Genomic DNA, 14758 nt, shown 5'->3' on the forward strand with positions numbered 1-14758 from the left:
GAAAGTCTTCTTATGAGTTATGACTGTCGGTTTGACATAATTGGTCAACTTTTGTTGTCAGTAAACTCTTGGAGCTACAAAGAGGATCTTAAATCTGACCACTCTAAAATTTGAGTGGCCCAATGTAAATGATGAGTTACAAATTATTTCGTAAATAATTGTTCTAATCTACTACTTACATTGATTAATTTTGAACTGTTTTTGGCTAGTAAGAATTCAATATATTTTGTGTTCACTATCACATTCAAAACTTCTCACATGATGATTTGAATCATTTGATGATAAAGAAGTTAGAGAGAATGATTTCGACTTTTTAAAAAAACACTCTCTGCTTCCCTCCTTTATGCAGACAAGAAAAAAGGAAACAAAATTTATGAAATAGAGATCTCCATTAAAGAGAGATACAAATCTTGCAATAGCATTCTCACATTCTTGCACCACTTAAAGGTTCAAAGAGTCTCTTGGAGATTAGTGAATCAAATAGGAAGTCTCTTGTTAAGGAAATGAGAAAGACTCTTCATCATCATCTTCTTCTTCTTCTTCTTAAGGTCTCTGTTCTTGAGTTCCTTATTAGTGCTTCTGCTTCTTCTCCTACACCTTATTCACAGCCTTCTCCCTCTCCCGTTTACACTTCCATGGCTTCCTTCTCTCCAGGTCTCTTCTGCTTTTTTTTTTTTTTTTTTTTTTTTTTTCTTTTTTTGTGTATTGATCTGTGTGTTTCGTAAACCAATGAAAATCTGATTTTTAATTATATACGTAAATGCTATTTTTGAGCTGCTTAGTGAGTGGATTGCCTATCTTTTACGTATACTCTTTTCAGTTATTCAATTGGATTTGCAAATTCAATATTACTACTTATCTAGATCCGTTTGGGATAATCAAGAACCCGGTTTGGTTCATACCAGAATCTAAATACAGATGAGAAGATGAGCTGAAGGGAAATCTCAACATCTTTTCTTGTTTGCTTTCTGATTTCAGGGATCCAAATGGGTAGAGGCCAAGAACACAAGTTAGATGCACACAAGAAACTTTTTATCTCTCTCATAGTCACCTCATCTTCTCTAGGACTAATACTTCTATGTTGTTTATGCTTTTGGGTTTGTCGGTCTAAGAAATCTCCCAAAACCACCAAGAACTCAGGTAAAAATTGGTTTTTTCATCATTCCTAAAACAAGAATGAGAAATCTGCAATATTTACATTTCTAACAATGATTCTAATGGTTTTATCAGTTTCTTCATTGGTTCTCTGTGTGTTTCTCTGTTTTGATATATCTTACTAAAATGGTTTTTATGTGAAAAGACGGTGAGAGTGGGATTTCATTATCCAAGAAGGGTTTTGTGCAGTCCTTCGATTACAAGACACTAGAAAAAGCGACAGGCGGTTTCAAAGAAGGTAATCTTGTAGGAAGAGGCGGATTCGGATATGTTTACAAGGCCTCTTTAGGCAACAACACTCTAGCAGCAGTAAAAAAGATCGAGAACGTTAGTCAAGAGGCAAAACGAGAGTTTCAGGTACCAAAGAAAAAAAGCCAAGTCGTAATCAGTTCTATCATTTTTTTCCGGATTCTTGATTCGTTTCAAGAATCTTATACTCTCATCTTGATCTCTCAGAACGAAGTTGATTTTTTAAGCAAGATTCACCACCCGAACATCATCTCATTGTTGGGATATGGAAGTGAAATCAGCTCGAGTTTTATCGTATACGAGCTCATGCAAAACGGATCCTTGGATGCTCAGTTACACGGTACAAACCTTTAAAATATCTTCTTCTTCTTCTACCTTTTCATCATCTTGTCATAGACCATGAGTTAAATTAAATATTATTGTATAACGGAGATAAAACAAATCATGTGACCACATGAAATAAATAATTTTTGTTCGATAAAATTTATTGTTTGCGTCACATTAAATGGTTAAGGACCTTCTCGGGGATCGGCTTTAACATGGCACATGCGGATGACCAAGATTTGCTCTTGATACAGCAAGGTACAATCAAGTGCCCATATTTAACAATCAATCCTCTCTACCGGTTTATTGATTTCGGTTTAGCGTAACCGTTTTCTTTTGTTGTTATGGAAACAGAGCTGTTGAGTATCTCCACGAGCGGTGTCGTCCTCCTGTTATTCACAGAGATCTTAAATCGTCAAACATTCTCCTTGATTCTTCCTTCAACGCCAAGGTAAATAACTTAAATCATTGATGATGATCAATGCTGTTCTGTATTTGTATCCTAGACTATACCAGAAACTTGGACCAAAGCAAACCAGAGCTAAACAAGATTTGTAGTGTTAAAATCTTGGTTATTGTTTAGTTGATCCAAGAATCTGATCCATTTGTCTTTGCTTCAACAAACAATCAAAAACTACGGTTTTGTTTTTATTTTCATCTCTAACGATACAACATTCAGATTTCGGATTTTGGTCTCGCGGTAATGGTTGGGGCTCACGGCAAGAACAACATTAAACTATCAGGGACACTTGGTTATGTTGCTCCAGAATATCTCCTAGATGGTAAAATATCCACATTTCCTTCTACGTTGGTCGACTTTGACCCCTTGTCATGTCATTAGAGTTATAGCCCTAGTTTGATCGCTATAATCATGTGCTTACATGTCATTAGAGTTATAGCACTAGTTTGATCGTTATAATCATGTGGTTACATGTCATTAGAGTTATATCACTAGTTTGATCGTTATAATCATATGGTTACTTGTGACCCCATAACATTAAGTTTCCTTTCATTACGTATGAAATTGAAATTGTTTTTCTAAATCAAATCATTGAAGTTTGATGTATGCTTTCAACTAATCTCATAAGAATCATTATTTGATTAGACAGATAGTTGTTGAGTTGCTAAACCGGGACTATCTAATTAGTAATTTACCTGTTTATCGAGCTTGTTTCATTGAAACGTGTTAGTTTATATATTTTGTATGTTGGATCAGGAAAATTAACGGATAAAAGTGATGTTTACGCATTCGGGGTGGTTCTACTTGAACTCTTGCTAGGAAGACGGCCGGTTGAGAAATTGAGTTCGGTTCAGTGCCAATCTCTTGTCACTTGGGTAAGTCCGGTTTGAGTTGAAGTTATTGCCAATTAGTAGTATCGTTAACAGATTGCAATGTTTGTATTGGTTGATGTGTGTACCGATTCAAAAACTTTGCAGGCAATGCCTCAACTTACAGATAGATCAAAGCTTCCCAAAATAGTGGATCCGGTTATCAAAGATACAATGGATCATAAGCACTTATACCAGGTTTGAGTCGTCTTATTTGTTTTTTTTGGTTTAGGTTTAATATCCGATAGATTGAACATTCCTTAATTTATTGAACCGTAAATCAAACCGGAAATGATTTGTTTAGGTAGCAGCCGTGGCAGTACTTTGCGTACAGCCAGAACCAAGTTACCGACCGTTGATAACCGATGTTCTTCACTCACTTGTTCCACTGGTTCCGGTAGAGCTAGGAGGCACTCTCCGGTTAACACCACCATCCTCTTAAAGAAATTAATATTTTGTTTGCTTTTTTTTTTTGTTTTTTTGTGGGATTTTAGAGAGTCGATTGGGGTAGAAATGTGAGCACAGAAACTTCAAAATTATTGTATTTGTAAATTTCTTATATAAATAAATTGTGTTGTCAATTTTTTTACACAAAGTAAATAAATATTTGATATTTAACAAATATCTCTTTTAGTTGTTGCATCAACCCACTAATCAGTAATCACTTAGCTAATCACACTAATGAGTAATGGACTAATCACTTATACTGGAATTTAAAACATGATTGGAATTACCATTTTAGCCCTATCAAGACAAGCTAAGAACAACTTCGTACACATCGTCGTGTCCTTCTCTCGGTGATCCTTCAATCTCTCGATCTGATCGTTTCGAAACCGCGCGATTCTTGCCAAATCCAGGTGTGACAAATCAGCTCTGGTAAAACCCTGTGATTCTTTTTACCTCGTTTGATCATCTTTTTGTGGATCATATCGTCACATCACTGTCTTATTTTGGAATTGCTTATCCATCCTCGTACTACTAGTTCACTGAATCTTGAGATCTGTGCAGCTTTATCCATGGCTTCGTCAATGTTGTCTCTCGGTTCGACTTCTCTATTACCTCGCGAGATTAGCAAGGTACTTCGTTCTCTCTGTTCTTTCTCTATTCGAGTAAATTCTAGAAACGGGCTGAGCAATGGTTCCGCATCAGTTTTATTCACGATCCTGTTTTTTTTTCTCGATTGAACTTGAACAGGATAAGCTAAAGCTTGGAACTTCCGGTTCGAACCCGTTCCTGAAAGCAAAGGTACGACGGTCTTTACTTTGTTTTTCCTCCAACCTGAACTATCTTAGTGACGTTTTAGAACTGAAAACTCATGTGGAGCTAAATAATCTATCTGATAGTGTTGTTAATGTAATATGTATCTGAGATTTGTTAGTCTAGTAAGTTTAGTTTGTATGTGAGAAATTGGATTTTTTGGTTTCAGTCGTTTAGCCGGGTGACTATGACGGTTGCAGTAAAGCCTTCTCGTTTTGAGGGTATTACTATGGCTCCTCCAGACCCTATTCTTGGAGTCAGCGAAGCATTCAAAGCTGACACTAACGAGATGAAACTCAATCTTGGTGTTGGTGCTTATCGAACTGAGGAACTCCAGCCTTATGTGCTTAATGTTGTTAAAAAGGTTGCTACTTGTCCACTTTAGTTTGCTCATATTCAATTCCTCATTTATAGCTAGTTTCTTTTCCCCGTATAGCTCCTTCCATGTAACCTCATTACTTTTGTTTACAGGCAGAGAATTTGATGTTGGAGAGAGGAGATAACAAAGAGGTAACTTAGTTTACTTGAAAATGTCTACAAGCAATTAGATCATCATCATCAAAATATGCTTAGAACTTACCCCACTTGAATGAAAACTGCAGTATCTTCCAATTGAGGGGTTGGCAGCATTCAACAAGGCTACTGCTGAGTTGCTATTTGGAGCTGGTCATCCTGTTATTAAGGAACAAAGAGTATGTCTGGATCGTCACGTTGTTGAAATGTTTTCTCATTGTGTTCCTGTTTCTGAGCTAATTCATTTGCCTTGGCTGTAAATCAACAGGTGGCAACAATTCAGGGTCTTTCAGGAACAGGTTCACTGCGGTTAGCAGCGGCTCTTATAGAGCGTTATTTTCCTGGAGCAAAAGTTGTGATATCATCACCAACCTGGGGTAAGTTTCCTTGACAACAAACATTTTTGGGTATTTTGAGTTCATATTTAACCGCCTTTATCAACTGAAAAACAAACTACTTCAGGTAATCACAAGAATATCTTCAATGATGCCAAAGTTCCATGGTCTGAATACCGGTATTATGATCCAAAAACAATTGGCTTGGATTTTGAGGGAATGATATCAGATATTAAGGTGGGACAACACCTACGCTTTTCTTCTATTCAACATTGCCTTTATATATGAATCAACAAACTGTATTTCATGTTTTCATTTTTGTATTGACTATTCTAAAATGAGTACTTGTTTGCAATTCTACAGTCCATGTCTGATAATAACGAGAAACTCTGAAGGTTTTTGCTTGACTTTCTGTTATGTAAATTGTACAGGAAGCTCCAGAAGGATCTTTCATCTTGCTTCACGGATGTGCTCACAACCCAACTGGAATTGACCCAACACCAGAACAGTGGGTGAAAATTGCTGATGTCATTCAGGAAAAGAACCATATCCCATTCTTTGATGTTGCATACCAGGTATTCCATTCTTACAGTTTCCTAGTATGTGTTTTTAAGACAGTTAAGCGGATCAAGGTCAAACTTATTTGATGTTACATTTACATACACCCATTTTCAGGGCTTTGCTAGTGGAAGCCTTGATGAAGATGCAGCATCTGTGAGATTATTTGCTGAGAGGGGAATGGAGTTTTTTGTTGCTCAGTCATACAGTAAAAATTTAGGTCTTTATGCAGAAAGAATTGGGGCAATCAATGTCGTATGCTCATCAGCCGATGCTGCTACAAGGTTACACTCACTCGAATTTCTTATCATGAGCCTATTGTTAAGGAATCTTGGAGTCTCAGTTTTTACCTTTTACCGTCAATAGACCTTAACCAGTCACATTACTTTCTTTCAGGGTCAAAAGTCAACTGAAAAGGATTGCTAGGCCAATGTACTCGAACCCACCAGTTCATGGCGCGAGAATTGTGGCTAATGTCGTGGGGGATGCAACTATGTTCGGTGAATGGAAAGCAGAGATGGAAATGATGGCTGGAAGAATAAAGACGGTGAGACAAGAGTTGTACGATAGCCTCGTTTCAAAAGACAAGAGCGGAAAGGACTGGTCCTTCATTCTGAAGCAAATTGGCATGTTCTCTTTCACTGGCTTGAACAAAGCTCAGGTATGCCCATTACGACTCACTCATTCATATATTTGGCTTTGTTTAGACATGAGATGTTGAACGTTGTATTGTCTTTTGGGTAACGAGCAGAGCGATAACATGACGGACAAGTGGCATGTGTACATGACCAAAGACGGAAGAATATCTTTGGCAGGATTGTCAATGGCGAAATGCGAGTACCTTGCTGATGCCATCATTGACTCGTACCACAACGTAAGTTGAGTGGGAGATATAGTAAGATGACAATAAGAACCAAGTTTTATATACCTTTTGAGCTTCTTTTGTGATCTTTGATTGATACAACCAGAAAGGCTAAATTAATAAGCTAGCTCAGAGTATGATTGCTAGACATTTTGTCGAGGAAACTCTTGATTTTATTGTGTTTGACAGGCCTTGTTGTATTGGGAGACTCCAATCGAGTTATAGAAGAACTTTTTACTTGTTACGATTATATTTACTTGTTACGATTGTATTTACCCAAATTCACAATTAGACTCTCTCAGAGAATCTGTTTGGTGTAGCTATCTTCCTAATAGCATTTACAGTTCTACATTGTCTGTTTTGTATAATCAAGCAACCAAGAGGTCACTGTAACATTATCGAAACTACAAAAGACATTCCAGAGCTTCTACGACAGCAAGATATAACATGGAACATCGAAGAACACAGTTTTCAGACACAGGCCTATTATAACTGAGATGACTTGAAACCCTATCCAGATTCTTCTAAGTAATAAGGTGACATATGGAAGCAGCAAACCAAGACATACTTAAATAGTCAAGCAAATGCTACGAAATAACATCTCTTATAGAAAGAAAATTTGGTAACATCAATCATAAGAGAGATAAGTCTTACAGAAAAGTGAAAAAGTCATTAACTTAAATCCAAACAAACTTGAGGAAATGCTAATAAACCCAGCAGATAAAGAAGAGTCTTTTAGAAGGCTTATCACTTAGAATCCGAGCTTGGTTCTACGCCAGTGTCTGCGCTTGGCATTGTACCTGAAAATCAAAAACCAAATAACGAAACCATTACAACATGAAACAATCAATACTGATTTCAGAACTCACTATCTCTGCTGCCCTAAATCAACCCACTAAGACAACTACATACTCATGCAATTTGACAGATCGGGAATAAACAAAAGAAAAGAACAAAGTTGACGAACCTAATGGTGTTGTCGGTACGGAGACGAATCCAGTGAGGAATAGGCCTGTTCTGCCTCATCTTCTTCCCCAGCTTCTTCTTAATCATAAACGACTTGTGCGACGGCTGTTTCATTTCAACAAAAATTCAAAAATCAGTAATCTCATTCATTTTCTAACTAACATTAAAACCCTAGATTCAATTCAAACAGATCAAACAAGCGACCATTTGAAACAAAAGATTGAATTTTTCAATAGAGAGAGAGAGTGAAGCTTACCATCTTGAAGTCGTGAAGATCTTTCTTGCAGCTGCTCAGCGAGGCAAAACTATGAAGAAGAGGCGACCAACGCTTTTAACTTATGAAGAGGAAACCCTAACCATGGTCTGACTGGGTTTTTTATACGACAATATAAAATATTTTTAAGGCTTCATGTTTCGGCCCAAGGCCCATTATATAGACTCCGGAGTCAAAACACTTATAGGATGGCAAAGCGGACATTAGATTAGTGTCTTTCTAACTGAATTTGACAGTTTAAGAGATGAAATCAAACCATACAACCCAAGTGGTGGCCAAGTCAGCACATCGCTCAAGCACTTGCATCAGGTGACTAATCCCAGTTTCAGACATTATTTTTGGTCTCTACAGTTATTGAATAGTTTATATGTAATTTGTCCTTTTTATTTGCCTAGCTATAACAGTTGTTTTGTGTTACGTTATCCACCGCCTTATGCTTCTCTAGGGAGTGTGCCATCTCATGGAAAATTTGAAGAACCAAACAAAATTGTAAACCAGTAACGATAATATTCATTCATATGACAAAATGTTGTTTCCATGATCCAAGTGATGTTCCAAAAGACTTTTACAGAGCCAAGATAGAGCATACAACCTATATGAAAGTGAGAATGATAAGAAGTATAACAGCAAAAACAGAAACAACTGACCAAGGACTGTGGAAGTAGAAGTAGTCATGTCTCAGAATCGCCTTCCACCTGTTCCATGGTGTGTTGCACTAAGCTTGAAGATTCTCTGAAATTGTCTGAAAGTAGAATCTTCTACCAAATATAACCTCTTTGTAGATGCTATGGAACAACTTTGAAACATCTTCTGCGTTTCCAAGATTGTTCACGATGATCCCACTGCGGATGAGTAAGTTAGCATCAGTAGGGGATTTAATGAGGCAACAGAGCAACCTGATGTAGTGGAAGAAGTTCTTATCTTAGCAATGACATTGTTCAAACGCAATGATGTTTCTGTAGAGGGAATCTGTGAGATCAGCAAAGCTAATGTCAAGTAAACAACTGGCCTCTGCTGGCTTGAAGTTAACACCAACAGTGTGTAGCTCTGTTGCCTCATGTGCATTTTCAACCTTCAATGTGGTTTCTTTCATTCTGGCTGGGACCAGTGGCAAATAACAAGACCTCAGAAGATCAACAAAATGCTTTGGTTCTGAAGTAAGCATCTCATCATCAATATTACTTAAGAAACAGCTGAAATGGCGTTGAGCAAGCTTTAGGAATGAAGGCGTTCCTTGTTGGTAGTAAACAAACAAAAGAAGAAAAATCTCCTTTACGACAAAAAAGGGAAACTGATTCTCGATCAACATCATGTCACGACACACGTCGGTGATCATCACTGAATTACCAAATATGCGATCTTTGTTGAGCGAAGCTTGAAGTGAGCTTGAGGTTATCCTAAACCTATTAGGAATAAAGTTTCTTGAGAGATAAGGACTTGATATTGTTTAGGAATTATCTAAACATATACTTCCAAATATGATTAGGACTAATAAGGTTTTGGTGTTATAAATAGGAATGCATAAAGTGTTACATTACCTATGAGTTTTTGTGTGATTTGAAAGCTTGAGAGATTGGAGATTTGTAACCTTAGTTTTGAGAGATTTTCTAATGCTTTAATGAAGAGAGTGATACTTTATTAATTCTTCCAAGCTTTCATACTTTCGTTCTAAATCAACACTTGGTATCAGAGCGAAACAAAGATCCTAAAGAAAAGAAGTCATGAGTGAGATTACTGTGGTTCCAGAAAAACCGCAAGGAGGAGGACCTTCTTCAATTCAATGTCCCATGCTGAATTCAACAAATTATATTGTATGGTCTATGCGGATGAGAATCTGTCTTAGAGTCCATAAAGTTTGGGACGTTATCGAAGAAGGAACAACAGACGCTGAGAAGAATGACATGGCAACAGCTTTGTTATTTCAATCTATACCGGAAGCTTTAATTCTGCAGGTAGGAGAGTTAGATACTGCAAAGAAGGTGTGGGATGCTATCAAATCCAGGCATATGGGAGCCGAGAGAGTCAAAGAAACAAGATTACAAACTCTTATGGCTAAGTTTCATTGGCTCAAGATGAAAGAATTCGAAACTATCAACACTTTTGCAGGAAAATTTTCTGAGATTTCATCAAAATCAGCTGCGTTGGGAGCAAGTATTGAAGAATCAAGACTGGTTAAAAAGTTCTTAAAAAGTCTTCCTCGGACGAAGTTTATACACATAATGGCATCCCTTGAGCAGGTATTAGACCTCAGCACTACCACGTTTGAAGATATCATAGGTCGGCTGAAAACCTATGAAGAGCGTATACATGAAGAAACAGAAGAAGAAGCACATGAAAGTCATAATAAGTTAATGTATTCAAACATGGAGAATCAAAACAGAGAATACAATCAAAATCGAGATTACAGTGGTGGTGAATACAGAGGAAGAGGACGAGGAAACTGCTTCTTCTCAAGAGGAAGAGGTCGTGGACGTTTTAACAATGGAAGAGACCAATCAAGAGTTTTCGATTTGACCAAAATTACATGCTTTCGTTATGACAAGATGGGTCACTTTGCGTCTAGTTGCCCTGATCGACTTCTAAAGCTGCAGGAGGTTCAAGAAAATAACACTGATGAGACTGTGGAAGCGGATGAACTCATGATGCATGAGGTAGTATATTTGAATGAGAAAAATGTCATACCAAGCAAGTATGGTCCTAACACTAATGAGGAGAATGTCTGGTATCTTGATAACGGGGCAAGTAATCATATGACAGGTGATCAGAGGTACTTCAACAAGATTGATAACTCTATAACAGGCAAAGTAAGGTTCGGTGATGACTCTCGTGTTGATATTAAAAGTAAAGGCTCAATTACTTTTACTGACATGAATGGTGAAGCTAGAGTGATGAAGGATGTCTATTTTATTCCAGATCTTAAGAGTAATATTATTAGCCTAGGACAAGCTACAGAGTCAGGATGTGATATTCGAATGAGAGGAGATCATCTGACAATGCGTGATTACAGAGGGAAACTGCTTGCTAAAGCAGTAAGATCAAGAAATCGTTTATACAAAGTTCATATGGGAATAAGAGAGACTGCGACTCTACACTTGACGTCTATTAGCGAGTCGAGCAGATAGCACGCTAGGTTGGGACACATCAATACCGACACCATCAAGTCTATGTTCGAAAAAGAACTGGTTCAAGGAGTACCTCAGGTTGTCTTTACTAAAGAAATATGCAGCTCTTGTCTGTTAGGGAAGCAAACAAGACAAGTTTTTCCTCAAGCTACTACATATCGAGCAACAAAGGCACTTGAATTGATACACGGAGATCTTTGCGGTCCAATAACACCGAGTACATCGACTGGAAACATGTACATCTTTGTTCTCATTGATGATTTCTCTAGATATATGTGGACCATTCTACTAAAAGAGAAGAGTAATGCGTTTGAGAAGTTTAAGAAGTTCAAAAAGGTAATTGAACAAGAATCTGGTTCTGTTATTAAAACTTTCAGAACGGACAGAGGATGTGAGTTTGTGTCACATGAATTTAACTCATTCTGTGATGAGTCTGGTATTCAACGACATCTTACTGCCCCATACACTCCGCAGCAGAATGGAGTAGTTGAAAGACGTAACAGAACGCTTCTAGAGATGACAAGGAGTATAATGAAACACATGTGTTTACCAAATTATCTGTGGGGAGAGGCAGTACGACACTCTACGTATGTGCTAAACAGAGTAGCTACTAGAGCTTTAAAGGATAAAACTCCATACGAGTTATTGAGGAATAAAACACCTAGGATCGATCACCTTCGAATATTTGGTTGCATCTGCTATGCAAAGGTAGACAAACCTTATCTAAAGAAGCTAGAGGACAGGTCTCGAATGCTAGTTCATCTTGGAACTGAACCAGGGTCTAAGGCATATCGACTTCTTGAGCCACAGTCGAAGAAAATAGTGGTAAGTCGTGATGTGGTGTTCGATGAGTCTAAAGGATGGAACTGGAGGTACAATGATTCGGATCGTGAAAGTGGTGGAAGTTTTAGCATAAGCTTTCATACATATGGGAACCGGGGAATACAAGAAGGAGAAAATATTGCTATAGAAACCAAAACAGAGGAGTCTAACAACGAAACTGCAGAAAAGGAAGGTGTGACCATAACCGCAACAGAGCAAGAAACAGAGGATGATGGTTCAGGTGATCAAACAGTCATTAATTTAAGAAGGTCAACAAGAGAGTCTGTCAAGCCTAAGTATTTAGAGGATTACATCTTATTACCTGAAGAAGAAGGAGAAGCATTACTGTTCTGTTTAAACAATGAACCATTAAATTTTGATGAAGCCAAAGGATCTAAGGAGTGGAGACTTGCATGTGAGGATGAGATTACTTCTATCAAGAAAAATCACACTTGGAACCTTGTTGATTTACCAATAGGAGCTAAACCAATTGGCTTGAAGTGGGTCTTCAAGCTCAAACGCAACTCCGATGGTAGTATCAACAAGCACAAGGCTCGATTGGTTGCCAAAGGATATGTGCAACGTTATGGTGTGGATTTTGAGGAAGTTTTTGCACCAGTGGCCAGATTATAAACAATACGAATGCTTATCAACCTTGCAGCCTCAAATGGATGGGAGATTCACCATCTCGATGTGAAGACAACGTTTCTACATGGAGAGTTGAAAGAAACTGTGTTTGTCTCACAGCCAGAGGGGTTTGAAGAAAAAGGACAAGAAGGAAAGGTATATAAGCTTAAAGCCTTGTATGGTTTAAGGCAAGCACCAAGAGTATGGAATAACAAGTTGAATGAAATTTTGATGGGTTTACATTTCAAGAAGTGTTCAAAGGAACCATCAGTCTATAGAAGAGAAGAGAGAGAACAGCTTTTGGTAATAGCTGTTTATGTTGATGACTTGTTCGTAACAAGGACGAGCTTACATATCATTGATGAGTTTAAAAGGGAGATGTCTACAAAGTTTGATATGAGTGATCTCGGGAAGCTAACATACTACTTAGGAATCGAAGTGTTGTAGTATGACGGTGGCATTATGTTGAGTCAAAAATGTTATGCACTAAAGATTCTTGAAGATGCTGGGATGAAGAACTTCAATCCTGCTCTTACGCCAATGGAGACTGGGTTACAATTGTCTAAATCTGAGAAAGAAGTTGAGATAGATGCGATAAGATTTAGAAAGAATGTTGGATGCTTTCGGTATTTACTATATACAAGACCAGACTTGTCATATGTTGTTGGCGTCCTTAGTCGTTATATGCAGAGTCCTAGACACTCTCATGGTGTTGCTATGAAACAGTGTCTGCGATATCTACAAGGTATGGTTGGTCTCGGCTTAGTATTCAGCCGTTCTGCGACAAGGGTACCACGGCTCATTGGGTATAGTGACAGCAGCTACAATGCTGATTTAGACGATGGAAGATGTACGACAGGACATGTGTTTTATTTGAATGGGAGTCCGATAACTTGGTGTTCTCAAAAACATGACACAGTCGCCATGTCCTCGTGTGAAGCAGAATTTATGGCGGGTGCAGAAGCTGCAAGACAGGCGTTGTGGCTCAGAGATTTGCTCGGAGAAGTCACTGGTCATCCATGTGAGAAAGTGGTCATATGCATTGACAATCAGTCCGCAATTGCTCTCACAAAGAATCCAGTGTTTCACAGTCGTAGCAAGCACATACATACTCGATACCATTTCATTAGAGAGTGTGTTGAAAAGGAGTTCATAACAGTGGATCACATTCCAGGTGAAGAAGAGAAGGCTGACATTTTAACTAAGGCACTAGGAAGGATCAAGTACAAGAAGATGAGAGATCTCATTGGTGTTCAAGATGTGGAGAAAATTAACTTCAAGCTTAAGAGGGAGAATATTGAGCTAAGCTTGAAGTGAGCTTGAGGTTATCCTAAACCTATTAGGAATAAAGTTTCTTGAGAGATAAGGACTTGATATTGTTTAGGAATTATCTAAACATATATTTCCAAATAGGATTAGGACTAATAAGGTTTTGGTGTTATAATTAGGAATGCATAAAGTGTTACATTACCTATGAGTTTTTTGGTGTGATTTGAGAGCTTGAGAGATTGGAGATTTGTAACTTTAGTTTTGAGAGATTTTCTAAGGCTTTAATAAAGAGAGTGATACTTTATTAATTATTCCAAGCTTTCATACTTTCGTTCTAAATCAACAATATTTCTCGCCTCCAAGTCCAGGATAATGAGACCTCAAAAGAAGTTCAACTAGGAAGCTACCATCTACAACTAACATCTCAACAAACTCATCGCTATTAAGTTTCACATCTTCTGCATAACAGCTGCGAGCTTTTTGTTCCCAAGTCCTAGCAACTCTAACAAGCTCTTCTAGAGTAGAGTCTGTTCTAAGAATAAAACTCTGAAAGTACCTGTATTTATGCTCTTCCATGGCTTGAAGCTCTTCTTTACCGCGATGCAAAGGGCCAAATGACACAAGCCGAGGCGTATATGCATCAGGATTGAGTCTGCGAAGCTTATTAGGTACCTTGTAGATACAACAATGGGTTGTAAGAGAAGACAAAGAGTCTAACTTAGCTTTGATGGAATCTACAAGAGCATCATCACCTTCATTCTTATCCATCCTTTCCTATTCTAAACAGAGCACGTCTAAAGAGTAAAGAGTAAAGATAAGATTCTCAGGAGGAAAGCTCTAAGTAAATACACACCACTTACACCTTTCAAGAATCAAGAGTCAATTTCACACGTATTCTTTTGGACTCTGGAAGGAAGAAACGGAGAAAGACGCTTGAAGAGATTTCAACGCTCAAGCACACAGGTCCAAAGAAATACTGTTTTGTATACTTTATTCTTAGTTGGCATTTAATAATAGATGTTTATATATATATATATATATATATATATTAGCATTTTGATTGGTTGTTGTTTCATTAATTTGACATTTGGCCTTT

At 37.7% G+C, this 14758-nt stretch overlaps 3 protein-coding genes and 1 pseudogene across 6 annotated transcripts; 2 read left to right on the plus strand and 2 right to left on the minus strand.

The window, feature by feature from the left end:
• The first annotated feature begins 387 nt into the window (after positions 1–387).
• On the plus strand, positions 388–3679 carry LOC147933462 (putative receptor-like protein kinase At1g80640; annotated as a pseudogene). The gene is made up of 10 exons (XR_015572494.1): positions 388–654; positions 979–1140; positions 1301–1512; positions 1612–1744; positions 1919–1986; positions 2083–2179; positions 2408–2510; positions 2945–3063; positions 3166–3255; positions 3362–3679. The product of XR_015572494.1 is annotated as a putative receptor-like protein kinase At1g80640 (transcript).
• A 22-nt stretch (positions 3680–3701) lies between these two features.
• On the plus strand, positions 3702–6832 carry LOC104721635 (aspartate aminotransferase, chloroplastic). 2 transcript variants are annotated; one of them, XM_010439669.3, is made up of 12 exons: positions 3702–3933; positions 4066–4133; positions 4252–4302; positions 4484–4678; positions 4786–4824; positions 4917–5006; positions 5096–5204; positions 5290–5399; positions 5594–5737; positions 5838–6004; positions 6117–6381; positions 6472–6832. In XM_010439669.3, the coding sequence occupies exons 2-12, from the start codon at positions 4074–4076 to the stop codon at positions 6601–6603; spliced, it is 1362 nt and encodes a 453-aa protein (XP_010437971.1). In that variant the 5' UTR covers positions 3702–3933; positions 4066–4073; the 3' UTR covers positions 6604–6832. The 2 variants fall into 2 exon arrangements, with proteins under 2 accessions (XP_010437971.1, XP_010437972.1); XM_010439670.3 differs by having other exon boundaries at positions 3702–3914.
• Positions 6833–7167: 335 nt separating this feature from the next.
• On the minus strand, positions 7168–7928 carry LOC104721636 (large ribosomal subunit protein eL39z/eL39x). Its single transcript, XM_010439671.3, has 3 exons — positions 7805–7928; positions 7550–7653; positions 7168–7382 (listed from the first exon to the last, which is right to left on the minus strand). The coding sequence occupies exons 1-3, from the start codon at positions 7805–7807 to the stop codon at positions 7334–7336; spliced, it is 156 nt and encodes a 51-aa protein (XP_010437973.1). The 5' UTR covers positions 7808–7928; the 3' UTR covers positions 7168–7333.
• A 384-nt stretch (positions 7929–8312) lies between these two features.
• Positions 8313–14623, minus strand: LOC147933463 (putative UPF0481 protein At3g02645). Of its 2 annotated transcripts, none has more exons than XM_087475486.1 (2): positions 14219–14623; positions 8313–9225 (listed from the first exon to the last, which is right to left on the minus strand). In XM_087475486.1, the coding sequence occupies exons 1-2, from the start codon at positions 14428–14430 to the stop codon at positions 8745–8747; spliced, it is 693 nt and encodes a 230-aa protein (XP_087331612.1). In that variant the 5' UTR covers positions 14431–14623; the 3' UTR covers positions 8313–8744. The 2 variants fall into 2 exon arrangements, with proteins under 2 accessions (XP_087331612.1, XP_087331613.1); XM_087475487.1 differs by having other exon boundaries at positions 8313–8664; positions 14219–14572.
• Positions 14624–14758: the final 135 nt, after the last annotated feature.

This window comes from Camelina sativa, chromosome 11 (genome assembly GCF_030686135.1).
Source record: "Camelina sativa cultivar CO46 ecotype springtype chromosome 11, ASM3068613v1".
NCBI classification, from domain to species: Eukaryota; Viridiplantae; Streptophyta; class Magnoliopsida; order Brassicales; family Brassicaceae; genus Camelina; species Camelina sativa.

What these genes read in the sequence shown, in the direction of transcription:
- LOC104721636 (XM_010439671.3), bottom strand. An exon ending in CGTACCGACAACACCATTAG is followed by an intron (nt 7,383 to 7,549) that starts GTTCGTCAACTT and finishes TTTGATTTTCAG; the next exon opens with GTACAATGCCAAGCGCAGAC.
- LOC104721635 (XM_010439669.3), top strand. Translation starts at nt 4,074, where the DNA reads ATGGCTTCGTCAATGTTGTCTCTCGGTTCGACTTCTCTATTACCTCGC. An exon ending in AGAGAGGAGATAACAAAGAG is followed by an intron (nt 4,825 to 4,916) that starts GTAACTTAGTTT and finishes TGAAAACTGCAG; the next exon opens with TATCTTCCAATTGAGGGGTT. An exon ending in CTGTTATTAAGGAACAAAGA is followed by an intron (nt 5,007 to 5,095) that starts GTATGTCTGGAT and finishes GTAAATCAACAG; the next exon opens with GTGGCAACAATTCAGGGTCT.
- LOC147933463 (XM_087475486.1), bottom strand. Translation starts at nt 14,430, where the DNA reads ATGGATAAGAATGAAGGTGATGATGCTCTTGTAGATTCCATCAAAGCT. An exon ending in ATGGAAGAGCATAAATACAG is followed by an intron (nt 9,226 to 14,218) that starts GTACTTTCAGAG and finishes TATTCCTAATAG; the next exon opens with GTTTAGGATAACCTCAAGCT.